Source organism: Stigmatopora argus, chromosome 14, assembly GCF_051989625.1.
Source record: "Stigmatopora argus isolate UIUO_Sarg chromosome 14, RoL_Sarg_1.0, whole genome shotgun sequence".
Lineage (NCBI taxonomy): Eukaryota > Metazoa > Chordata > Actinopteri > Syngnathiformes > Syngnathidae > Stigmatopora > Stigmatopora argus.
The window spans coordinates 10,161,289-10,189,105 of NC_135400.1; the positions used below are offsets into that span (position 1 = coordinate 10,161,289).

At 39.3% G+C, this 27,817-nt stretch overlaps 2 protein-coding genes across 5 annotated transcripts in view; one reads left to right on the plus strand and one right to left on the minus strand.

Moving 5' to 3' along the window:
- LOC144088616 (uncharacterized) overlaps positions 1-27,817 on the plus strand; it is a 197,907-nt gene that overhangs the window by 161,988 nt on the left and 8,102 nt on the right. For 2 of the 4 annotated variants that reach the window (XM_077619126.1, XM_077619127.1), the window contains exons 1-2: positions 18,005-18,071; positions 23,195-23,333. In XM_077619126.1, the coding sequence (XP_077475252.1) occupies positions 18,038-18,071; positions 23,195-23,333 (173 nt within the window). In that variant the 5' untranslated portion in view covers positions 18,005-18,037. Of the gene's footprint in view, positions 1-1,250; positions 1,332-1,423; positions 1,495-18,004; positions 18,072-23,190; positions 24,429-27,817 lie in introns of those variants that run through there. The other 2 variants (XM_077619128.1, XR_013304910.1) reach the window with 2 other exon arrangements.
- ngfra (nerve growth factor receptor a (TNFR superfamily, member 16)) lies at positions 817-23,318 on the minus strand. Its single transcript, XM_077619124.1, has 6 exons — positions 23,060-23,318; positions 20,809-20,962; positions 14,378-14,740; positions 7,344-7,587; positions 4,743-4,975; positions 817-1,472 (listed from the first exon to the last, which is right to left on the minus strand). The coding sequence occupies exons 1-6, from the start codon at positions 23,114-23,116 to the stop codon at positions 1,420-1,422; spliced, it is 1,104 nt and encodes a 367-aa protein (XP_077475250.1). The 5' UTR covers positions 23,117-23,318; the 3' UTR covers positions 817-1,419.

Genomic DNA, 27,817 nt, shown 5'->3' on the forward strand with positions numbered 1-27,817 from the left:
CAGGGTGTTCCAAAATGTCAGTGGAACAGGTTGGTGAAGCCTTCCTGTTTAGTTCTTGGAAGAGTGTCCTAATTTGTTTTGTAGTTGGTGCCTTCTTTGCAAAATTTGTGAAGGCACCCTGCAGTGTCTTTGGTGACTGCAATGCCTTTTCTTTTTAAGTGAACGGCATTTCTTAACCTGAAAAGATAGAAATGCCAAATGCTATACACAAAAACGTTTCTACACAAGCTGTGAAAATTGGTGGTCATTCCAAAGAAAATTGTCAAAATTATTGGCCTACGAAATGGGGTCAAACATTTTGGAACTCCCTGTATACTGTATAGCACACCTTATCACGCTGCCCATTAAATGCAGATTTTCGACTAAATTTTGAATGGGAATAGCAGAAAATGAGATGTAAGTTTGGCCTGAGAGCCTGTGCTTTGTCCCATGTTTCACTTGTCTGAACAACGCAGCACAAAACAGGGTTCTAAGGATTTTTCTATTTTGCGTAAACAATCGTCAAAATCTGCGTAAAATACTATGCGTCTCCTAGGCCCCAGTTATTTTCTGTTTAAGAGTGAAAAATAAAATACGATGTGAAGTTAAATACAAATCACTAGCTTAGAGACTAACTTTTCTCTGGCCTTTTAAGAGTAATTGTCATGAAAAAGTATTTTGTTAATACCAGAGAATGGCTACACTGACTGCTCCAAAGATTTTTATACAGATTTTGTGGCTAACAGGCTAATATTTTGTGGAACGAACTGACTGAAAGTGGTATTGATTTAACGGGTGTTTTGCAACAATTTAGAAACTATAAACATACCTGTGAGTCGTTGAACGCATTATGTTCACCTTCACTCCGTTTAAAAGCGGAGCAATTCGTTCAGGGTCATTATTGAGGTCACAACTTGCCAAGGTTTTTTTCGCCCCCAATGTTTTGGGTCAGCAGAAATAAACCTTGCTGACTCAGCGTTGCTAAAAAATGAAACTGGAGCCTTACAGAAAGTCTGAGTGTAGGAAGTTCAGCAGCCTTGGTTCCATCACTAGGGAGTTGGTATGTGTAAATCGCAAAATCAAGAAAAAACAAAGCATGTCTGACGTAAGTCCTAGAATCTGAAGGAAGATGCATTAGTGTGACCTTTCAGGCACCGCTGGGTTTCAAGGCTAATTCTCTGTGGAGTGGGAGAGAAAAAAAATGGGAGTTAGTCTGAAAAATGAGCTTGTGGAGTTTTCACTAAGATGCACTTTTTCTTTATCTATTTAAGTCGATAGGCTAAGAGTCCAGGCACGTGGTTCTATGAGACTCTGCATGCAGTGATGAAGAGTCATGAAGAGGTCCATCTACGGTTAGTCTTTGGAACCAATTCCAAGTCTGTGAGGCCCGCGGGCTGCGTTCTTAAATGAAAGCAGCATTTTGAGTGGCCTTCTTCATCCTCAGACTTCGGAAGGAGGCATCCGGGGCTCAGATCCGCCGTCAACCCTCACCACTGCAAAGGAAAAAAAACAAATGTGAGGCTCAAACTAGCAAGACATTCATTCATTGTCATTTTATGCGCTATCGCAGCCAACTATGGGAACCAGGTAGGGGACAACATGAATTGTTGGCCCGCCAATTGCAGATAGCGTAACATGTCACTGAAAATCTAGTTTCCCTTTTGTGTTCTCCAGTTATGTAGTTTTCCTTTTTTATCAATAAAAAAATATTATCATTGTCAAATGTTGTCATTCTTTGAACTCTCTCATCATTCCTGATGGGAGCGCTGTGCTTTCACTCTAGCTCAAGTGGCATCATTACCCAGACAAGGATGGGAATCCAATGCTCTTTTCCCCACAAACCTCTTAACCTGCTTTGCCAACAGTGCGAATTCCATGGCAACGCCTTAAGAATGAAAAGGCATTCTTTATCAATGCATGCTTTTGCCAAAGAGGAATCGCAGAAACCCTTTTGTGTATAGCCAGCTTTTGTCTGCTTAACTCGTACATTCTCATTCGTTCATCATCAACGTCGACTACACGAATCCCACTACAGGTCCCTGTAGAATTATTGTACGTTAATAAAGGGGGAAAAAAGGAAGAAGCTAGCCTACAGTGATATTAAAACTAATACTCTTGACAGAATGCAATTTCTACTTTGGTCATTTCAGAATTCAGTCATTTTACAACATTTCGCTCTAAAATGTTAGCGCTGAAAGATCTGCTCTTTGATCGGCAGCCAGTGGAAAGAAAAAAAACAGCATTGTGCTACAAAACAGAGCTATCACAGAGAGTGAGTCATCGTCTTTGTGTGACTGCATGCTTGCGGGATACAACATTAGGTACATCTGATTGATGGCCTATAATGAAAGAAAGAATATTTACAGTTAGTGCAATCTAATGGCTATGTCAGATAAAACAATTTTGACTGGCCTGACACGCAGATTCTTCGAGATATAGAAGTTGTGTGCGTGCGTTTTGAGTTGCAAGGGAAAAAAATAAGTTACAGGCTAGATGAATTCAAATAAAAAAAACATTAGCATAGCAGATAATGGATAATTTATCCAAAAAGTGCCTTATGCCACTTTTTTGGCACCAAGTTGAAGTATATTGGAAAGAGAATTGCGCATTGTGCATCACAAACAAACAACATAGCTATGCATAATGAAAGATGGCCATAATAATCCTAGCACAAAAAGTCGTAAAGGGGCTCACAAAGCAGTTGTACGCATGTTCATGTTTGTAAGAATGCAAATATTACACCGCACAGCAGGAGCTGTGGAATAATTTGTCTCTGGGTATGTGGACTTTTTATTAGTTGTTCTTACTATATTTTTAATGCTGTACAATCTTACAGAGGTCTATATTTTCTGTCAGAAAAATATGCATATTTTTTGTTGTTTTGTTGTTGTTGTTTTTGGCTGAGTTGTAAATAAGTCAATTGGATTTAAATGAATTACAATAGGAAAGATTTGCAATAGAGTTTTTAGCCACAATCTAATTAATCTTGTACTGGAAGTCAAGGCACCACTATTTATGATAGAAGCATTAAAGCTGTATACTTTTAAACCTTCTGAGCTTCTTCCCTCATTAACTGAGCTGTGGCAGGATGCAGAACGCCACCAATCATGCACTGCTACCAATTGTTTAGTGATGAACACTTGTTAATCGGCAAAAAAGGCTGCTGGAAGCCATTAAAAAGTGAGCTGGCATGCTGGGCAGGTAGATTAGCTCATGATTGGAAACCATTTGTGCACAAAGTCCAAATAAGAACAAACCCCCAAAAACTTTTGAAACCCTTACCTGCCTCAAAATCCCTATTTTAATCTTTCATTATTTAAAAAAAAAAAAAAAAACTCTTAACCTATTTAATTTAGTGATCAAACTATTGGTGACAGTCCTCAGTTTAGATGTCGTATTTCTCTTAGACGTGAATGGTCACGATACAAAAAAAAAAAATGGAATTGGGGCGGGCTGCGGCATAATGGGGGTTTGTGCGCCTCATCTTTAAAAGAATCACCTCGCTTGGCTCTGTGCCTTCACATCCATATTGAATGGATTTAAAATTTAAACAAGACTCAACGCACTCAAGCTGACACGTCTCTGTCCTACATTTGACCTGATGCACACAAAACACAGTCAGCATTTGCTCTCAAAGCTGTCACTATTGCAACTAAAAACTGGAACAATCAATTAAGATTTGATTGATTGATGGATGGCTGCATGGCATGTTTGGGTCCGTGCAGGATTGGGCAAAATCATTTTTTAACTACTGAGCCAAAATGGATCCTAAAATTTGACAGACACCAGGCCAGGAATATAAAAATTGAGTGTTTTTGTGAACTAATATAATGCAAATATAGACTTAAATTAAATCAATTGGTAGCGAACCTGACTTTCAGGTTCAATGGGAACAGTGATCTTGATCTCCCTATTTTTGCCAGCGCATTTAAAGTTTAGTTGGGGCAGTTCTCAGGACAATTTCATGGTCAATTAAGTCAGTTAATGTGGATCTGTGAAGGCCTTGTTGATGTTCCTGACACAAAATGTCTGCTTCCATTCATGGGTTGAGACAAGCAAAATCAACATCATCTTCATTGTCTTCGTAAGGTTTGGAATTGTGGCTTTGAAGCATCGAAAGTTAGACAGTTTCAGAGACTTGAACTTCTCATTTAAGATAGGGTCGGACTGAACTGATTGATCACTTTCAATTTCACCCTTGCTGTTTCAGGACAGGACACCCGCAGTAGTGACACAGTAATTTGTATTTCTCTCTTTCTGTTTAAAAGCTCATCTTCAAGGATTGGGCCTGAACACGGCAAAATCTTGTTACCAAAATGCTTAAAGACTGTCACAGAACCACTTTGACCAGTTTTACGCATCTAATAGTGGGAAGGGAAATGGAATTCCCCAATCATTTTTTTTTAAATATTACTATTACCGTGTAACCTGATTTTGACGATCTGCTAATACCGAATACTATCGGATACCTCGGTAATGAATTTAGATTAATTTATTCGACAACATCCTGGTCCAGCTTGATTATTTTGTTGCTTTGTTGCCTGATTCCGATCTTTAAAAAAAAGACACGATCATGCCCGATTTCAGATCAGGTGATTGGATCAGGGATGTCACTCGCAACTACATATTTTGGAGAATTCTGACAGACCGTAGTGAAAAGTCCAAAGAACTGTTCATCCCCCTCTAGCCAAAGTTTGCCCATCCCCGGTTGGTTGATTGGCGAATGATTGGATGATGTGACAGACGGACGGGCAGCCACTTACCTATCTTTTCTTGTGTGCGTGACCGTGGTGGCTGAGCCTGAACGTTGGCCTGTGCTTGTTGCTGCTGTTCCTGTAGACTCTGACTGTCCACCGAGATTCCACTGTCACTGTGGAGCTTGTCTCCCTCCGGCGTAACGGTCTGGTTGTTTGTCGCAGACGCCGCTGCTGCCGCCGCCGCCGCCGCAGCGGCGCGGTTGTTAGCTTCCTGTTTGTTCTGCTTGCAGCTGTTCCACCTGTGGACAGCACAGGCAGGGCTAGTAACACTTTAGTCACTAGATGAACTCTGGCTTGATGTATTAATGTGGCTTGAAAACATACTAATGTTGTCATTTCAAGCCTAAATTGAGGTTGAAATCCTAAACCTTGTCTTTTAATGGCAATAGTAATATTGTGGTCCTAGATTGAAACCTCAGAGAAGGCTTGAAACTATTTTATCAATGTTTTCATTTTTTTTGCAAATGGAGATATGATAGAATATATTATAGAAGGTCTGACTGAAACTAGTGTATGGAAACCAAACAAATCCTAATAGTATAACAATAAGAAATATATACTATAGACACTCACACCGGCGGCCCGGTAGATTAGTGGTTAGCGCTTCGGCCTCACAGTTCTGGGATCGAGTGTTTGATCCCCGGAGCTGCATGGGTTTTCCCTGGGTACTCCAATTTCCTCCCACATTCCTAAAAGATGGATGCTAGGCTGGTTGAACACTCTAAATTGCTCCTAGATTTGACTGAGTGTGAATCGTTGTCCACCAAATGGCTGACCACCAATTATGGGTGTCCTCCACCTGCTGTCCATAGTAGACTGGGACAGGCTCTGGGACCCCCGCAACCTTGTGAGGATAAGCAGTTCGGAAAATGAATAAATATATACTATACACATGCTTGTTTAGCTGGACGTTACCATCAACTGGGACAAACGTGTTTACGAATCTGTTTCCTTTAATTAAACTCACCATGGCAACCATTACATTTTTTTTCTGCATCTTTTGGCCTCGTTCTTAAATAAAACAGGCCAATCTGGGGGTGATGCTATCATAGTGACAATGATGCTGTATACATATGATTTTAATGTGTTTTCCTTGGCTTGTTTACACAGAAAGAAAAAAACGTGTGTGTGAGAGTTGTCATGAGTTAATGTGAAAATTTTAACATTTACAGCGTTCGTGTGTGTGTCTGTGTCCATTCACATCTGTGTTTCTTTACGAGGCCTCTGCTGTAAAATTAACAAACGTAAACATTTGATATCCATTGCTTGTATACATGGAGAAAATCCCTCTTGAGGGACATGCATCATAAGCCTTTCCGTGTGTATTCAAGTAGGTGTGTGTGCATCTCCCTCATAAAAATCACAGCTTGAGTTTCCCTGGTTGGCACTTAATAAAAAATAAAAAATAAATCAATGTTTATAAGAGCCTGTGTGCTTGTGTGTGTGTGTGTATAAGCAGGCGTGCTTTTGTGTGTGTGTGTGTGTTTGTGACCTCTAATGTATCTGGCACTGTTGTGTTTTTTGTTCTAAAAGGGTTGTTTGTTTTAGTGGGTCAGAGCCTCCGGCCTATGGACGCATTAGTCACCTTAAAACCATAATTGTGTCATCTTTTATATTGCACTTTTATTCTTCCTGTTCTGTGTCTTGAAACTATAGCTTGAAATCTGAAAGGCAGCCCTAACTTGAAAATTCTCTAAATGGATTTGAAAGCCTATTTAAAAATATTACATCCGCTTAGGCTTACTTTGAATCCTAATTTTTAACCTAACCCTTTAACACACTAATCCTGGTATAGAATTGTGATTTTAAACATTTACCCTGTCATTAAACCCTAATTTAGACTATTTTCAAATTCCAACCTTACCGTCAAACTATCATTTGCACCATAACTTTTGTTGGAAACCCGAACCCAGGGTTGAACGCCCAATTTAAGCTCATAGACCTCACTTAGACTGCAGTTTTTACAAACATAAGCTTGTAATTGTAACCCCAACTAGCAACTCAATACTTCCCTGAAAGACTTCATTGTTCAATACTCTGAACTGAAATCTCAACCATGACAAAATTCACATCCTGAACTACTACACACTAACCTTGTCTTCAAACACTCTTTGAAACCCTTACCCAAAATTCAAACGATTAAACTTTTAAATTTCAAACCCTAAATTTGGTTTGAAACCTTCATTTCTTCCAACCCCCATTTTGAAAACATGACATTTGGTTTACAATCCTAACAATGTCAGGAGACCATAATTCAAATCCCTAAAATCGGGTGTCAAACCTTAACGCTAAACTCTAAAAGCCTAACCAGATTTTAAAATCTTACGTTAAAACGTTAAGTCAATCTCAATCCTTTACGTAGAAACAAAAAACGTTTTTGAAAGGCCAGCCTTGTATCAAAATCCTACTTTGAAATAGTAATCCGGTCTTGAACCCTCTAATCTTGGCTTCAAACCTCAGTGTGAAACCTCATCCTCTCTAATGCATCTTGCTCTTTACGTTTGCATACAAGGTCGTCAGAGCCTCCAGGCCGAGGCCACGCGAACCACACTCACGCCTTCTTTTGTCCCTACTGTTCTTCGGCTCTCCTTTCGACACGAAACTGACCTCTTAAAGGCAATGTAAGCCGCCAGGCCCACCACGACGGCAGCCAGGATGGAGCAGTAAATGGGGATGAGGTTCTCGTTGAAGCCGTGGCCCAAGAAAAGTGGCGAGCCAGGGGCAGGCGTGGTAGTCTCGTCGTCCGGCCCCGGACCCTCGGAACCGTCGGGGAGGAAGTAGTTGGTGAAAGTGGGTGAAGTCGGTTCCGTCTCAGTGGATGTGGACGGGAAATAAGTGGGTAGCAGGGGATCTGAGGGAGTGAAGAGCACAGCAAGGACATTTTCAGTGGACTTTAGATGGAAGTAGATCGGGGGGAAATCTTTTAACAGTTGCTTAAAATGGGTTAATTAGTTAGTAACCTCCACTTAGCTACTAGATGAGCAATTGTTGTTAGATGATACATCAACAAGAATATTAGTTTCCGTATTTTCTCGCATAGTGACCGCATCCGCGTATAAGCCGTACCCGTAAAATTGCCTTAAAATCGTAGAATTGTACAATTTCTCTCGTATAAGTCGTCCCCTGATTCACAATTTTCACCTCCATATTCATGGTTTTAATAGGGAGTACAAATGTGTTACTTTGATTGGCACTTCTTAAGAAAAATCATTATACGTGGTATTTCTGACATACCGTATGAATCCAAATACGGTGTGTATGCGAGAAAATACGGTAGTTGATTAAAAGGAGCATAATAAAAAGTGTTCATTGTACAGAAGAAAAAAAACATTCTTACCATACTTACATTTAAACTAAACCTACTTGTTTGTGATTATTATTGAAGATTGTTTTGCATTAAATAAAACACTGTTTGGTGGTAAATTCCCCCTCTACCCCAAAAAGTTTACATTTGTTCCGTATAAAAACTAAACATCTTAAATGTGTTATATATTTGGAAAAACACTGATTATGGAGAGATTATGGTGCTACTCTTAATTATACATACAAACTATAGTTGGTTTATTTGGCACTAAAATAAAAGATTAAAAACTCAAAATCCTGTTACCCTTGAAAAACAGAAAACACTGGGAGCAGATAAAGCCCCTCTTAGTTTTATATCAAAACTATCATTTGTGTTAGTTTTTCCTAGTTAGTTAGCCAATTAGTCAACTGCAGTTGTGTTATAATTTGTCTTTGGTGACAGCCAAGCTTTTTGCCCCAAGGAAACAAAACAGCGTCAAATTCTGCCCGGCAACCATTGGCTGTTTGCTAAATAATGGCTGCAATCAAAATGCTATTGTGATGAGATCTTTTCTTTTTTCGTCGCAGCTGTTTTTAAGTTCTGCCTGTAACGTTGCACAAAGGAACTGTTTCTCAGAGATCCCTCTCAGGCCCCCTAACATTGCAGTCCGAATCAGGACCGTACGGACTAATGGATCAGGATAGGGGAGGGTGTCTGGAAGAGGGCATGAGCGTGGTCCAGAGAATGTCTGGTTCCTGTCACCCAGTTAATGATCGGTCGTACTTTCCACGTTCCCGCAGCACAATGAGCGCTGCGAGCGTCCACCATTAAAGTCCAGTGTGGTGAAGCTGTCAGGCCTGCTCCTGATTCCTTTCCCCCCTGAGGGCTCGGGTCTGCCTGAACCCTCGAGTGTGAAAGCATTAAAGAAAAGAAGGGTTGGTGGGGGACTGCTCCTCATTAGCCCCGAGCCGGAGCGCTAGGGATTAACCCTGTGAAACCTCCCATGAGTTCTTCAAAGCCAAAGACGGCAACTTTCCAAGCCATGTTTTAACAATGTGTGATTTTTGTGCTTTGGATCAGTTACAGAAGACACGCAACACATTTGCATCCCAATTTCCTACATTCATCCCACGAGGTCTGCAACTTCCAGTTTACAGTTTGCAATAAATCAAACTGGGATACTTTATTTCCAATTTCACGTTCCTTGGCAGTTACATTTGAAGTGACATTGCCAAAGACTTGCCAAGCATCCTAATGGAAACGCTTATTTTTTTTCGACTGTTAATTACTTTCATTAGTTTCATTACTCTCTTTGCATGTCCAATCTTGATCATTAGAATGCAGTAAACATCAGCAAAACTAGAATAAAAGACGCCATTTGCTATGCAAGTACAAAAATAATGGCCTGAATAGGACTACGTAAAAGTAGTTATACCCGTTATTTGTTAACTCATTGCCATTGAATGAGTTCATGCTGGGCCAAATAACCTTGCATGCTTATATTTCCGTGTCTTTGATGGCGCTAGATGTCCAACCCTTTGACTGTGACCCTCTTTCCTAGTTTACATGGATTTGTCAGGCAGTCAATGAGTAAATACTGCTAGCGACTTTTACGTACCCCGTTAATTAGATCCCCATTTCCTCCAAGAAGCCGATTTAATGTGCATTTTTACGATGCATCATTTGCTGAGCACGCAAACAATGCGATAGAATGTGCGCCCCACTTTGAAGTGGTCCCAAACATCTCATGCGTCCTCTTCTGTTTCTATTTTGTAATTGAATTGCTGTGTTGTTTATACACAGACTTTGGCTGCAGGCCGATGCTGTATATCAAGCAACAAAATGAAAAAGACACCCACACTGCCGGGTGATGACGGGGCATTCCTGCCTGCACGCCGTATTGCTTTACAGAACGGGTAGAAAATATCTTTGGCAGACAGCGAGGCATCATACACGGGTCTGTTTCAAGTTATTAATTGCCCACTCTCCAAAAAAAAAAAAACAGCACGTAGGGTGCGTTTCGTGACCTTTCCGCCGGGCATCTTCAAGTTTCTTGTGCTCGGCCCATGCATCATACCGCTAATTCGCATTCGGCTAACCTTATTAACGCAGTAACCAAAGCTGGCAAATGGAATCAAATAAAGGCGTGTTAACGTTCCTCTTAATGTCTTTCTGAATCCATGCAACTCACCACTACATTGGTATTTTGAGTTGACCATGCTTGTGGTTCAAAAATTGCAACTTAAATCAAGTTTACCCAGTAGAAATGCAGTGAATTTGTTGTAGTTCCCTCCCAAAAATACCTTTTCTTCCCCATATGTTAATTACTCTAACCCACAGGTGTCAAAGGGGGGGCCCAGGGGTCAAATCTGGCTCGCTGCATCATTTTGTGTGGCCCGAGAGAGTAAATCATGAGTGCCAACTTTCTGTTTTAGGATCAAATTAAAATGAAGAGTATAGATGTATATTAAATTTCATGATTTTCCCCCCTTTTAAATCAATAATTGTAATTTATTTATCAAATTATTTCTGTGTTTTAGTTCAAAAATCATTTTGTAAAATCTAAAAATATATTTAAAAAAAAACTAAAATAAACATTGTTTTAGATCTATAAAAAAATGAATATTCAGGGCTTTTAATCCAGTTCTTTTAATCCATTTACTAAAAAATATTATATCTAAAATGGTCTGGCCCACGTGAAATCAAGTTGATGTTAAACCGTTAAATCATTTTGTAATATCTAAAAAATATTTTCTGTTTTCCACTTTAATATGGAAAATAATTAAAGAAAATTTTGGTTTCCTTTTGAAATAAAAAACAAATGATTAAAAGAAATTTTCCCTCACTAAGAAAAAAAACTCAAACATTGTTTTTAATGTTGCTTTTAATCCAGTTCTTTTAATCCATTTATTTAAAAAAAATCTAAATATTATATCTAAAATGGTCCGGCCCACATGAAATCGAGTTGACGTTAATGCGGCCCTCGAACCAACCCGAGTCTGACACCCTTGCTCTAACCGAAAAAAATGGCCATATACCTCAGTAATTTGGGTTCATCTATTAATTGGGTTTCTGCTGGATAAGGAAATAGCCCAATGAGACGTGTATCTGAGCAGGGTGTGGACCTGAAAACGTCTTGTGTGGAGCTCCACGTCAGGCCATACAATGACGTCTTTATATGGCCCCCTCGAGAACACTCTCCCCTCTGTGGCGGCGACGCCTTATCCGACGCATCCCTCCTTCCTTTCCAAAGGAAGGGTAGGAAAGCAGACAGAAGAAGGGAGTGTTGATGAACAGAGGAGCTGCTATCCAGGTTTCTAATTAGCCGAAGACGCGCAATGGGCGCTGGCCGAGAGAAGGGAAAGTGATAGGAAGGATAAAGTTGTAGAGGACAGACAGCACCTGCTGACTGACTGTGAGACTACATTGATGCTCGGGTCCTAGTTTTCTTGAAGTTAAATCTGTGCCGGTGGACAAGTGGTTAGCGCAATGGGGGTCAGACTCGGGTTGGTTCGCGGGCCGCTTTAACGTCAACTTGATTTCACGTGGGCCGGACCATTTTAGATATATTTAGATTTTTTTTTTTAAATAAATGGATTAAAAAAACTGGATTAAAAGACCTGAATATTCCTTTTTTTAAAGATCTAAAACAATGTTTATTTTAGATTATTTTAAATGATTTTTGAACTAAAAACACAGAAAAAAATGTATTAAAAAATTACAATTATTGATTTAAAAGGGGAAAAATCAGGAACTGTAATAGACATCTATACTCTTAATTTTAATTTGATCCTAAAACAGAAAGTCGGCACTCATGATTTACTTTCTCGGGCCACACAAAATGATGCGGCGGGCCAGATTTGGCCCCCGGGCCGCCACTTTGACACGTGGGTTAGCGCGTTAGCCTCGCAGTTCTGAATTCAAGGGTTCAATCCCTGCTTTGGACCTTCATGTGTGAAGTTTGCGTCTTTGCGTGGGTTTTCTCCAGGTACTCCAGTTTCCTCCATTGTCACAAATGCACGTCTGGTTGGCTAGCCACCGATTCAGGGTGCCTGTAATTGGCTGGGATAGGCTCCAGCACCCCCGGTGTTCAATTGAACAGTGTCACTCATTCCTTTTGGAATACATAATAATGAATTACATACCGAAATCGATCCTAATAAGTGGGTGGGGCCAAGGCAGATGAGAAAGGAAAACTAAGTAGGATCTAATTTCATTATTAAGCCTTTTCTGTGTATCTTTTGGCTGTATATTTGCTTTCAATTGATGGTCTGTTATCATTTTAAAGTCAGTTGTTGTAGCATTTCAGAGCAACTTTAAAGTCAAATGGCCTGCAAATGAGGATTATTTTGTGAAATGCTTTGCAATTTCCTTCCTAATTGATGGTCTGTTGTCATTTTAAAGTCACTTGTTGTAGCATTTAAAGTCAAATAGCCTGCAAATAAGCATTAGTATTTTTGTGTTTAGCCTATTTGTCCCTGCTGCGATCAAAATGAAGCTTTGGTTTTTGAACAGCTCCGAAACAAAACGAGAGAGAGCAATACTTTCTGCAGAGGATAAGGATTCTAATGCAGAAGCAGCAGGTGTGGTGTTCACTCACTTGTGATGAGTTTAATGGAACGTCATCGAGTTTAAATACATTCGCCAGGAGGAAGCATCTGTGTTATTGATTTTAGATGCTGATAAATATAGAAGCCTATGGGGCAGAAACGTGTGTGTGTGTGTGTGTATGTGCACAAATGAGCGATTTCATGGAGGTCACTTGGCGAAACCTGAGCCTGGTCACAGAAATCTCATGCTACACTCTTGTGTTCACATCACTTTGGTGTCCTCCTTTGCCACGCGATGTCATTCATGAACAGCTTGAATTCAAAGCTTTATTTATCATTATTGTACTTTTAGGGAGATGTATTCTTTTCTTAAAGAAAGAGAGATTTGTTTTCTAGAAATCCTCCTGCTGGTCTTGAAAGAACATCTAGCAGCGGAAAGACTATTTTCTTTAAGCTGTGTTGGGATGTTAGATAAAAATGGAAGGCAACTCAGAAAATTGAAAAAAATTCTAGCAGAAGAGATTTGAACGTCGCCACATGAATATTTAATAGGTTTTCTGCATTGAGGGCAGCTGTTGTCGACACTTCAGCATGAAAGAGGTCAAAGAGGAGGAAAGAAATGAACATGATGTCTTTCACAAAAAGAAGTGTGTAGTGGAAGTTGTAAATTACTAAGTCCTGCCCGCGGGCATCAGTTCAAACACGATCAGAGAGCTTCAAAGTGGACACGTTGAAGTTCGGATGACGTCCTTGCAAAGCATTTCTGATGAAAACGATCGTCATTGGAATACTTTGATACCTTGACTTACATAGGATTTATTATTTATTTTTTTGCTTAGTGCAAATCATTAGGGAGTGCTTTGTGTCCGAAATGGCTGCTCGTAAATTAGGCCAATGTCTGTTTAGTTGGTCTCCACAATGGCTGAATTGAAAGGCAAATCAGTAGCATGGTGGTTTAAGAGGTTTAGAATGTCTTCATCAAAGTGTTTGAAAAGGGTCTTCCTATAGTAGTAGCTATACCAGTGGCGGGCCGTCGGGGCCTTCAAGGCCTTCTCTGCTGGCCTAAGAAATATCTGAATCATATTATATTTTGTCCATCAATACTTATTATTCCAAATGGTCTGTTAGCTTCCTTTCATTGCTTTCCCCACTGGTTGCACTGCTTCCAGATGTGTGTTTTCATATTGAAGCATTTTACCAATCACATTTCAGCCATTATTTGTTGCCAGGGTCAGAAATCTGCCTCAAGGTCTTCACAATCAGTTCTGCAGGCAAATCTGTCACAACCGGGAACGAACATTTTCAGCACTAAATCGAATAAAAACGTATGCCAGAAATATGACAGGACAGGCTCGACTTTCAGCATTAGCTTCGATGGCGATAGAAAAGAAGGAAGAAAGAAAGGTGGATGGATATTGTGTACAGTTAAAAAGGATTTTTGGTGAGTAAAATATGGCTATATTCCTAAATAATATTTCAATTGTATGAGGTTATTATTGATTATTTTTTATGTGATGCAGCTGTAGCTATAGTAGAGGTTTTATAGGCATAAAATAGTTTTTGAGGGTTGGATTGATTCGCTGAAGGCGTCGCTAGAAAATGCACGGACCGCCGCTGAGCTATATTAGTACAATGTTTTTTGTATTAGGTCAGGGAAATGCAAAAAAATGAGGAATGATTGTTATTGATTTCATTTTTCTTTCAATGCAATGTGGAGAAGTGAGTGAGAGATTCCCAATCAAGGCTTTTGGGTTTGAATCTCAGGGTTCTTCTCATGCAGTACAAATGTAGAGCGTAAAACTACTCACTGTGGCAGACTGAGTCACTGACAGGCGTGCAGTGGGCCAGCTGGATCTCGGTCTCGTCGTCGCAAATGGTGCAGGGCAGGCAGGGGTCCAGCGAGCTGTCGCGGTCCGAGAAGGTAAAGTCCACGCATTCCTCGCACACCGTGTCGTGGTCGTGCTCGCAGTGGGCAAACACGCCCTCACCGGCTGGGCACACGGTGCAGGGCTCGCAGTGTCCCGACAATGAATTAAAGTAGAAGTTGTAGCGGCAAACGCAGATGGCGTCGTTGGAGTCGGTGCACGGGGTCTCCATTCGCATCAGGCCCGTGCACTCGGTGCAAGGTTGGCACTGCTCGGTGTGGCTGTAGTTTTCGGAGTAAGTCTCACCTGGAGATGAGGGTGTAGAGCACAGTATGAGTATGAGAAAAAACTGAAAAATTCTGTCACGCAACAAATGATCACCAAGGACAGAATCCGAAAAAAGACATTAACATCTAACTTGATTTCATTTAAATACCTGAAAGTTTTTTGCAGAAGTACCCTTGAACTTGATAGAAAATCCAATGCATAAATAACAAAATAAAATAAAATCAGGACACTGAAATGATACTTTTTTATAACTGAGTGCATGAAGTCAGTTTTAATTTTAAGAGGTGCACTTTCTATCTATATGTAGCAAAGGTGTTTTTAAAAATTTATTCTGTGAAATATTTCGATATTACATTGCAAAATTCTCGTATTAATTCAAAATGCATTTGATCTTTTCACATGTTTTTGGTGGAAAAAATACATGAAAAGCTGCACTTCCATCCGCGTTCACTAGTTAGCAGCCACTTTGCCCTGACATGTATTAATAAATATTAATATGTCCACTCGGATGTGTTTTTGCATGTTTAAAATCCTGCATTTAAGCAGCTTTGGCCTAAACTTTGTTGGCACATAAGCAAAACTGAGAAAAAAATATATAATGAAACCCATATGTCATTCAAACTTAACAGTTCACTTTTTGCGCTGAATCAGGTTTCAAAAATAAATTGACATAAATGTACTTTTTCCATTGTAATGCATTTTTTTCCAAATTGACCTACAAAAATCATCTTAAATTGTAGTCTCGGGATTAATTGGGATTTAATGGAATAATGACCTGTCAATCGAGATGCGAATCATATCGCCAAATATCAGGCGATACACACCCCTAATGTGTAGCATAGATTTTTTTATTTCCCATTTGAGCATAGGGAATATTTCCAGCCCCTTTCCAACTAGGTTGATGTTGGAGTTTTGGATATCGGACATAAATAACATGGCACCTGTCTGTTTTGGGATGTTTAAATGCTCCTTGGGCTGCTTATCTTCCTGCAGCGGAGTAAATCATTGGCAGCCTGAGCTGGCGTGGATGTAACAGTAGTAAGTAGTAAGATGATGTGTGAATGTCTCAGACTGCACATGGGAGTGTCATGTTGATTCACAGCAGTTTAAGAGCTGCGAATATCCCACCGCACCTTTCTTGTCTTGCTGTTTTAAGCACGTGTATCAAATCCAACCGAAACTGGCACCGCCAACACCTTGTGAACAGCAGGGATGTTTTAAAGGCTGCTTTGATTTTGCATGCCCGGTTCGGTAAGAAAGGGGGGAAAGATTTAGTCAAGAATGTTGAAGCGAAAGTAATCACAAAGCAAGATCAACAATTAAAAAGGTGTTGTTTTTTTATATATATACAAAAGGACCACACATATTGATGTCGACAAGTGAAATGGGACGGTGAATGCAATGTATTGGGGTCAGGTGGGGGGTTGTACTGACTAGCCTCTCTCGACATATCCTATATATCATATCAGAATGCCATTTGTGTCATCAATAATGCAATGCTGAGGAGTATCCCAATTTAGTTGAAGCTTGTAGCCCCCGCTGCACAAAAAAAGTACTTTAGTCATTTTAGACACTCCCAACCTGCCCTAAAAAGGAGTGTAAATCTATGGCATATTCAATCCAATTTGTTGCAACATTATATATATCATAACTGGTTATATTTTTCCTTTTTTGGTAGGGGGGGGGACTAAGCAAGTAACCTTTCAAGGGACTGTAGTCACTACAGTGGACACTAATCCTAAGCCTAACTTTTTAAAGTGACTCTTTTTGGTCTTTCAAAAAAAGCAGGAGGGAAGGGTTGTTTACTTTTTGATATTTAAGACCCTTAATTCTCAAAATATGTACATTTGCCTTGCAATATAACTGCCTGCTGCCATGAAAGGGCTGGTGCATAATTAAGGCTTTTAATGAAAAGTAACCATACAAATCACAAATACTGTGAGAATATTAACCAAATTAAAAACTAAACAGGGGAAACCCACACTGATGAACAAACAAATATTACTTACGGGAACCAGGAAACAATTCTCCCACAAAGATGTACAAAAACACATGATGCAAACAAATTGCTGACAATCAAAATCACCTGGGTCACACAAGCAAGGAAATGAGAAAGGAGAGCCAAAAGGGACAAATTAGGACAAAGGCATCCAAATCATGCAAACAGCCCACATGAGGAAAACACATCCATCCACCAACCCCAACAAAACATTAGCTATATTTGATGAGCAATTTAATAACTTAATAATATTAATAGTGGACTGAGTCAAGGATTTCCAAGCTTTCACAAGATAACTTTAAAATGATCTTTTAGTTGAAGGGTTAGGAACCTTTTTTGACATAGAGAGCCATAAACAATTCCTATTTTCAAATTTTCTTCCTTGAGAGCCATACTTAGAATTAAGAGTAAAAATATGAAATGAGATATGATTTTTGGGGTCATTTTACCACTTTTGAAGTACTAAATGTCTCTGAATTCTTTTGACAACACTGTTATGCAGTTGATAATCCATGAAAATATGCATGCAGAATAATGAAAAAAAAGATTATTTAAGCGGCGCTAGAGTTAGTGTCATCGCCATAGTGCTGACGTGATGCTCCTATTGGTGCATTCGGGACTCGGCTCTGTCACCAATGGTTTAAATACATATTTTACCTCAAGTTAGCGAAGAGCCACATACGGCTTCTGAGCCATAGGTTCCCTACCCCTATTTTAGTTCAACTTAGTATTTAATAACTCCAGAAAGGTAGTCTTAAAGACTGGTGGGCACTCTTAGGGTCTGTCAGGATGGTAAAAGTGGCGTATGACTTTAAAAACAGAAGAAAGTTGACCTAAAAAAAACAAAAAACTGGGGATGTGAAGAGAATTTCCTGTGCAGGAATAGACATCATCATTCCAGGATTTTTTTAAAGTGTCCATACAGGGAAATCTGGGAGTAAAGAATTTAACAATGGGTTACTTCCACCTGCCAAGGTGTGGTAGGAAGTGGTGGGAAGACAAGTGGATTGGGAATTTCCCATCTTTCCTTGACCTTTCCCCTCCAGCCTGCAATGCTCGTCCAATTGGCTCTTAATCACAACACTGACCTGTCAGCTTTTTGAGGAGGATCTATGGCTCCAGACCCGAGAGAACGCGGGAGACAGCTAATTAATATTTCAACACTGCTGACTCTGGCTCGAGTGGTGAGGTGCGGTGCTCACGTGGGGGTGGGCTGTCTCGCGGGGGTTACACCGAGAGGAAGTGGGAACAAAATGGCGCTGCGGTAACTAAAGATTGGCTGCCAAACAGGAAATTTTGCACTTTGCAAATCATCAATGATTCAGTCGAGCATTTCAGCCGCACGCGCAGGTGAGTCGAGGCCGGGCCGCATTTAAGCCCATCGCTCGCCACGTGCCGCGGGAAATTAGAAGTAGCCTCTCAAGGGCCCCGCGCATGTAAGTACAGCTCGGCTGGAAATAATTGTTCCTGATAAGCATGGCGAAGGCGTTTAATTAGCGGCGGGCGGATGGCTAAACTGCATTCGTGTAACAGTATGCATGATGAATGAGCAGATTGAGCCCTCAGGTGCGCTGATTCTTAATACCAATTTATCCGCCGGTACAGTTGGGTGAGTCATCACAACCGGGGGTGAAGGGGTGAAGGGGGTTTTTGAATAGAGAAATAAAAAATGGATCGTTGACAGAAGTGCGAGGGAGGATGGCGGATCCGGAACAATTGGGAAAAGGCGGGTGAACAAACACAAAATAATTGACGGCAATTTACGAGCTTAAAGCAGAAGAATACGATACGCGTGCGATTTTAAAACAAAGAGCAGGCTGTTCAAGTTCATGAATGTTTTACAGTCGAGATGAGATAGCTCCATCTTTGTTAGGACTCCCTTGAGTAATAAAGAATAAGAGAATTCAAAGTACAGATCAATTGGGGATTATGATGGCTATTGCCCAAAAAGTAGTAGTTCAGTATCGGCGTCCGATTCGGATATTTTTGGGGTATTGGATATGCTCGCAAGATTAAATATGATCACGTACTAATTGCATGTTTTCAGTAGTGTTGTATTTTTTGGGCTGTAAATCAAACCACCAGCCAAATGTATATGATACGTATCAATAACAATATTATAATATGAGGAAATAAATGAGGGATATTTGAGAGGCTATTGGCAATCCTTATCCACGAAGCTTTTTTATCATACCAAATATGTATTACAAATAAAAATGAGATATGCTAATCGGGGTACTTTTGTAAAATTGTTCTGTTTTAACCGCGTTGGATAATTCCCCCGCAAAATGATCACCTTTTCTTTTATAAATTGACAAAAATACTTTATATTTTCACTGCGAACTTCGATACTTTGCACTTCTGGATACATTTAATCCATTTTTATCCCCAGTCTGTGTTTAGTTTGGCTAAACTTTTCTCAAGATGTCAGCCAAAATCTGACAAAAACTGGTTCCGTCATAATTCAACATGGAATTTACAAGTCAGCTTTGGCAAAAGAAAAACATTGCTGGGAAATGTGTAACATCCCATGTGGAAATATGAGAAATATAGCTTTTTTTTCAGACGCTAGGATGTTAGTACGCAGTGTTTTGGCAGAAAAAAAAGACATCTTTGACTATGATCCAGGAACTAAGACAACAAAATTGATTGGGATGGTTCAAAATCATAAATCACATGAAAAATAAATGCTCTATTTTTATTGTTACAAATTGATTTGGAACTGCAACACTTTTAAGAGCCAAAAAAAAAACAAAGAGCAATATGAACTATAGTAGTTATATTTTTGTCTGTGCATTTTCACTCATTTGTGTTATTAATTATTTAGTTTTGACCCCTTTTACAAAAGTTAAGAATGCGTGAATCACCTCCATGTCATGTTACGGTCCCTAAAGTTGACAATTTGTGCTTTATTTCTTTTAAAGTGATTAAATTGTTACTTTAACCATGACTAATGGAGGATTTATGACAGCTTCTGCCCACACAGAGGACCAAGGTGGTACATGTAAAGCCTTTCTGTTAAACTGGGGGTCAAATTGACCCTTTTTAAAGTTGAAAGGGGATTCAATTGACCCATTTCCTCCTAAATCATTCAAGGTGAAATGAACTCAACTGGAGGTCAACCATACAGACAAAACTTCAATTGGCTTCCTATTGTGGGACGATGTCCCAATAATTTGCCCACAATAGTTTTGATGCTCAAAGTGAGTCCAGTTGACTTTTTAGAGAAGTTATATCTGTAAAAATCATTGTAAACTTAAATTTTGGATGAAATGGGTTTGTTATGGTGCTACTATAAGGAAATGTGATCAAATTTGAGGTCCCTCCTAATTTCCCAGCGTTTTAAAATGTATTTTAAGTATTTACTCATTGGCTGCCATTGACGGTGATAAACGTCCAATCTATTTTAACAGGGAGCCCTCCTTGTCAAAATGGATTGGATGTCTATCGCCATTAATGGCATTTAGACATGATGAGTCCATACTAGTTTTCCAAGTTGAAATGGATTTGATGTCTATAACAGTTATAGAGTACGTTTTTTGTAAAACCGATCTCGTTTTACCCATTTCGGCTCTAATCCGGATCGTCTCGGTCACTGGTAGAAGATGAAAACATCATTATCGACTGCTAATATTATCTGGCTATGAGCACGTGCATTCCCCTTTCACACATCCACCTTTTCACTATATAAATATAGCGCGTCAGCAAGCAATGTACCCAGACAGTCAAGATGTCAGCGTCATACAGCGACATCTACAGAATCTTGAATTAACTGCATACTGATTGGGCACTCCGTCCACTTTGGAGAATTTTTTAGACTTTTAAGTGTCCCCTATGTGCGTAAATAAGGCACTGTTTACGTGACCATTTAATGTCAAAGCTGTGATATGCAATGTAGGCTGAATTCAAGGCACTTGTGCGGGCCGTATTCAATGACATTTTCATCATTGGCTGTAGGCCAATAAAAAATGGGTGGGATTTTGATAACTGCTTTAAAGTCGTTTTAGTTGAAACTTTCTTCAAGTTGAAAACTGTATGGAAATATACAAAATGTGTAGATATTTAGCCCTTATCAAACGCAACTTACTGTCAAGACACTGTGCGCACGCAGTCTGCTTGGCGCCGCAAGGCGTGACCACGCCCTCGCCGGGCGGACACTCCCGGCAGCACTCTCCGTCTTTGGTGTACTGGCCCGAGTCGCAGGGAACCGCACGCTCACTCTTGGACGCCGCCGACGCCACCTTGAGGCAAGACGCACACGACAAATGGAAAGTAGAGCATCGTCATAAATCCCGAACCGTCAAAACAAGCTTAAGTGCAAGCGTAGATGTCTGACTTTGCCATTGACTTTTTTGTGACATTCAAGCGGTGATTGGAACGATTGCGCAAGAATAGCAGGAAAATGAACAAAAAAAATGCAAAAATTGTATGGGTGTTGAAATACCCATAGCCATTTGAAGGCCAAGGTCTGTGGGTGTTAAACAGGACAATCTGGTCCCGCATCCATTCCCTGTGCGGTTTCAATGAAATGTGTGGTTGTTAAATAAACCCACATTTTTTTAGGTTTGTCTGTTCTTTTCTGGGGACTCACAAAGCCTGAGGCCTTGCGGAACTTTGCTTCCAATGTGACATTTTCCCCGTGATCCATTTGGGCTTAGAGTCTGCTTGTCTTGCATTCACCCGGATTTCACGCTCACTTAATGCAACGAGCAGGTGGGTTGGGGGGGGGGCAATGCGGTTTATTCCTAAATTGAATCTGTGGCCGCCCTTTCGGCCAGCTGTCATTGCACAGCTGGTTGGCAACGCGGCCGCGGCGATTCCGCCAGCCGCTCGCTGCACTCCTGCCTCGCTTTCATTCAAAAAGTCCTCTAATAACAACTCTGTCAAGTTTCCAACCGCAGTGGGCTGCCAAACTTAAACTAAAACCACTTGCTCTGTGTCTAAAGTGGACGCTATGATGATTGGCTTAGTTTTTGAATGAAAATTAACCCCCAAAAAATACTTTATTCAAATAAATGACACGGATTATATACTATATATTTTACGTTTAAATCAATCCACAAAGATGTCAATCTGACTTAAATCCAGCCAATAGTTTTCCAAACTTAGCAAAGCTATATATTAGATATGAATATAACTTTTACAAAAACCCAATAGAAGCTAATTATAAATGATTCAACAAGTATGACTCCAATTTTTTGAGAAACTTGAAGCGTTGATTGGCCTGCGACCCACTCTTTGGGGAAACAATGCTTCATCATCATAGAGAAAAAAAACTTTACTATTAAAAAGTCCAAGTAACCTAAATTCATTTTTGGGAGAAAAATGAGAACCCTGAAAAACCCACACAGGCCTGGGGAGAAGATGCAGTCTACAAAGGCCTTAGCCTCCAACATGCTAACCGCTTACCCACCGTCCCATGTGCACAAAAATTGCAAATATATTCTCATATATATATATATATATATATTTATATATATATATATATATATATTCTCATATATATTTATATATATATATATATATATATATATATATATATATATATATATATATATATATATATGTATACATACATACATTGCATATATTCACTCAATGAATATACTGTGTAACATGATAAGATTAATGAGGGCAGCATGGCGAAAAATCCACTTTTGACCCCAATAATGATAAAGTTTGGGCAACAAGTTAAAATTTTAACTTGTACACTTTTTCAAATAGATCACATCTTCCCAAAACATCCATATATTCCACATTAAAAATTGATCAATTTTTGCACCCTGACAAAAAATCATGCCAGAACCCATTTTCGACCCCTGACAAAAAAAATCATGCCAGGACCCATTTTGGACCCCTAACCCACAGTTTGGAACACCTTTACATAATTTAAAGGGAAACTTTGCAATCCTCTCCTTCCCCAAAATAAAAAAAAACATGTTTTATATAGTTTGTAAACATGATTCTAAAAAGATTATTGACATTATAGATTATGCCTCCATAATTTCTGGATTATCTTTAAAACCCTCATGTTCTTTAAATTATAAACTCAAGATGCCGACCACTATATCTTTCATTTCCCTTGAACTAAAATCAGCATAACTCACAGCAAAATAATTTGTCACCGTGTCTATTTACTGAACGAAGTCCCTCCAATTATGGAAATCAATCAATTTTATGCCCCTGATCCATAGTTTGCTAAACATTGAGTACCTAAAAGCCCATAACCTTACCCATTGCACATGCATGCTTTTTAATTCTTTTTTTTATTTCATGCAACTGGCAAAGAAGTCCCTCCAACTCCAAAATTCCAAAATAAAAAGTATCAAGCTACTTACCAGAACATACATGATCACTAGTGTAGGAAAATAAGTCATCCTCTTTGAATGTTTCATCCAAAAAAAACTACGAGAAGAGTATCTGTATTCTTATTTTCATCCCAATTGAATATTCTCCTTTTCTCTTCAAGTCAGCGAGTCCACTGCAGCATCAAGAAGAAGAAGAAGAAGAGGAGAAGAAGGAGGAGGAGGAGGAGAAGGAGGAGCAGGAGCAGAGTGTCCTGTCCGAAATGAGGCTCGGATGCAAGTGCAATGCAGAGGAAGAAGAGGAGAAGTGAGTCCCCCTCTCTCTTGCTCTCCCTTTCTCTCCCCCCTCGTTTTGCAACTCTCCCTCCCTTGCAGGTGCACAACAGAGAGGTAATAAAGACACGCTGCAGTCACGACGCGAACACGGTTTAAGCAAAAATGAGGAGAAAATCACATTTATTACATTCCGTTACTTTCTATGACATCACATGATTGTTACTCATTTGTGCATTCGAGGTTCTTCATTCAAATAACTACATGGAAATTTGAATGATCAAAACTCAAACCTAGATGTAATATATAGTTGTATATATGCAGAAATATGTTCAGATTAAAATATACATATTTTTTACCATTGCATGCAGATGGCTGGGCTCCATTTGCTCTACATATTCTGCATAGTTTAGTTCATCAATGATTTATGCATGTATCAGTACTGTCATTGGCCACAAGAGGGAGACAGATGTGTTTAAACTCACAATCTATACTTATGTATACAGACGCTCCCCTACTTACGTACAACGGTACATACGAACATGTCTGCAAATTGCGTTTAAGTCCAAAAATGTTCGCAAGTCCAATTTTGTATTTCGCGCCTTTTTCGGAGTAGTACTTCCTTCTGCCGCTAATACCGACACCTGGCGCTGTGAGAGCTCAGCTCACCCAGCATCTACCTTCTTCTTCGTTGCAATGCGAAAGTGCGTGAATGTATCTCCAGTGTGCAAAGAACCTTTTTCATTTGTATCATTAAATATCTCATGCATCCAATATTGAATATGGTTGGTAAAAAGCTAAAGGCTTCTATTGAGGGAGTTGCAAGGAAGAGGCAAGCCATTTCATTTGAAACGAGTGGCAATAATAACGAAGCTTGATGCACGTGAGAGTGGTGAGCGTTTCACGGGCATTGAATCGTTCGACCGTCAGTACCATTTATAAACAGAAAGATCGAGCAGCAGGACCCAAATATTGAACGTTGCACAAAGTTTGCAAATCAATTGAATGATGCCATACAGTGCTACCGCATCATTTATGATGAAAAAAAGAAGAAAACTGTGCAATCGTCATTAGGTCGCTTCTTTTGGCCAGTTTCTAATACATAAATCTCTCTCTCTCTCTCTCTCTACAGTACTGTACATATTCTCTCCATTTTATAATTTTTTTTTTCAGTACAAACCAATGCGTGTTACTTATACAAGCCTTAAACATACAAATGCACTTATATAAACCTTCAATATACTTATATCAGCCTTAAACATAAATTATAATACAAAATATAGCACTGAATCAACTTACAAACAAATTCAACTTATGAACAATCGCTCGGAACCAATTAGTATAGTAAGGCTTTTTTTCCTAAAAAAAACGACATAGTATAGTATGGCTTTTTTCCCCTAAAAAAACGACATAGTATAGCATGGCTTTTTTTCTTGAAAAACGACATAGTAGAGGAAGGCTTTTTCCCTAAAAACGACATAGTATAGTATGGCTTTTCCCCCTAAAAAACGACATAGTATAGTATGGCTTTTTTCCTTTAAAAAACGACATAGTATAGTATGGCTTTTTTTCTTAAAAAACGACATAGTATAGTAAGGCTTTTTTTCTTAAAAAACAACATAGTATAGTATGGCTTTTCCCCCCTAAAAAACGACATAGTATAGCATGGCTTTTTTTCTTGAAAAACGACATAGTAGAGGAAGGCTTTTTCCCTAAAAAAACGACATAGTATAGTATGGCTTTCTTCCTTTAAAAAACGACATACTATAGTAAGGCTTTTTTTCCTAAAAAACGACATAGTATAGCATGGCTTTTTTTCTTGAAAAACGACATAGTAGAGGAAGCCTTTTTTTCTTAAAAAACGATATTTTATAGTAAGGCTTCTTTTCTTAAAAAACGACATACTATAGTAAGGCTTTTTTTCTTTAAAAAATGACATAGCAAGTAAGGCTAAGAGAGTCGGAGAATAAATCTGACTTCTGATTCTTCACCTTTTAGTTGTTGCTGTGGTCCACTGGCAAAATCATTGGGTCAGAACATGAGGCGGGAATCAGGAGTGAGTTCAATTCCACTTGTTGCAATTCTCAAATTGTTTATTGAGGTAATGAAAAGGATAAATACAACTTCCAACTTTACTGTGGTGCAGTGGCAAAGACAATGGGTCAGAAATTCAGGTGGACTCCAGTTCAAATCAGAAGTGAGTTTGGTTCCACTCTTTGCAATTCTCAAATTGTTTATTGAGGTAATGAAAAGGATAGATATAACTTCCAATCACATCATTTCAGAAGACACTGTGGTCCAGTGGCAAGAACAATGGGTTGAAATTGAAGTTGGACACAAGTTCAAATCTGGAGTGAGTTCAAGTCCACTCTTTGCAAATCTCAAATTGTTTATTGAGGTGATGAAAATGATAAATATAACTTCCAATCATCTCATTTCAGAAGTCACTGTGGTCCAGTGGCAAAGACAATGGGTCAGACAGACCTCAAGTTAGTGGATTTGACTGCCATGTGGGAAATGGGGTTCGAATCCCGCTCTCGTTTGACTAATCACTACACTAGTAGTTCAGTAAATGGGTAATCCTTTTTTCATTCAAATAAAGACTTAGTCATTTTTTTTCAGCAAAACAATATTTCCGGTCAGCCTTCGGCTGACCGGAAGACAGTTGGGAGGGGGGGGGGTTCCTGGTGGTGTTCGACAGTCGGCCTTCGGCCGACTGCCGACACCATACAGTCGTTGACTGGCGACACCGGGACGTGAACCCTCGACACCCACGTCGCAGGCAGGTGACTAACCCACTACACCACGAGGCGGCCCGCCTATACATGATTGGAAGTTATATTTATCCTTTTCATTACCAAATAAACAATTTGAGAATTGCAAAGAGTGGAATTGAACTCACTCCTGATTTGAACTTGTGTCCACCTTAAATTTTGACCCATTGTCTTTGCCACTGGACCACAGTGACTTCTGAGATGATGTGATTGGAAGTTATATTTATCCTTTTCATTACCAAATAAACAATTTGAGAATTGCAGAGTGGAATTGAACTCACTCCTGATTTGAACTTGTGTCCACCTTAATTTTTGACCCATTGTCTTTGCCACTGGACCACAGTGACTTCTGAAATGATGTGATTGGAAGTTATATTTATCCTTTTCATTACCAAATAAACAATTTGAGAATTGCAAAGAGTGGAATTGAACTCACTCCTGATTTGAACGTGTGTCCACCTTAATTTTTGACCCATTGTCTTTGCCACTGGACCACAGTGACTTCAGAAATGATGTGATTGGAAGTTATATTTATCCTTTTCATTACCAAATAAACAATTTGAGAATTGCAGAGTGGAATTGAACTCACTCCTGATTTGAACTTGTGTCCACCTTAATTTTTGACCCATTGTCTTTGCCACTGGACCACAGTGACTTCTGAAATGATGAGATTGGAAGTTATATTTATCCTTTTCATTACCAAATAAACAATTTGAGAATTGCAAAGAGTGGAATTGAACTCACTCCTGATTTGAACTTGTGTCCACCTTAAATTTTGACCCATTGTCTTTGCCACTGGACCACAGTGACTTCTGAAATGATGAGATTGGAAGTTATATTTATCCTTTTCATTACCAAATAAACAATTTGAGAATTGCAAAGAGTGGAATTGAACTCACTCCTGATTTGAACTTGTGTCCACCTTAATTTTTGACCCATTGTCTTTGCCACTGGACCACAGTGATTTCTGAAATGATGTGATTGGAAGTTATATTCATCCTCTTCATTACCTCAATAAACAATTTGAGAATTGCAAAGAATGGAATTGAACTCACTCCTGATTTGAACTTGTGTCCACCTTAAATTTTGACCCATTGTCTTTGCCACTGGACCACAGTGACTTCTGAAATGATGTGATTGGAAGTTATATTTATCTTTTCATTACCAAATAAACAATTTGAGAATTGCAAAGAGTGGAATTGAACTCACTCCTGATTTGAACTTGTGTCCACCTTAAATTTTGACCCATTGTCTTTGCCACTGGAACACGGTGACTTCTGAAATGATGTGATTGGAAGTCATATTCATCCTCTTCATTACCTCAATAAACAATTTGAGAATTGCAAAGAGAGGAATTGAACTCACTCCTGATTTGAACTTGTGCCCACCTTAAATTTTGACCCATTGTCTTTGCCACTGGACCACAGTGACTTCTGAAATCATGTGATTGGAAGTTATATTTATCCTCTTCATTACCAAATAAACAATTTGAGATTTGCAAAGAGTGGAATTGAACTCACTCCTGATTTGAACTTGTGTCCACCTTAAATTTTGACCCATTGACTTTGCCACTGGACCACAGTGACTTCTGAAATGATGTGATTGGAAGTCATATTCATCCTCTTCATTACCTCAATAAACAATTTGAGAATTGCAAAGAGTGGAATTGAACTCACTCCTGATTTGAACTTGAGTCCACCTGAAGTTCTGACCCATTGTCTTTGCCACTGGACCACAGTGACTT

Coding starts and splice junctions, on each gene's coding strand:
- ngfra (XM_077619124.1), bottom strand. CDS start 23,116: ATGAAACATTCAAAGAGGATGACTTATTTTCCTACACTAGTGATCATG. Junction 14,741..20,808: donor GTGCGCACAGTGTCTTGACA/GTAAGTTGCGTT, acceptor CCTCATCTCCAG/GTGAGACTTACTCCGAAAAC. Junction 1,473..4,742: donor ACGCACACAAGAAAAGATAG/GTAAGTGGCTGC, acceptor TTTCCTTTGCAG/TGGTGAGGGTTGACGGCGGA.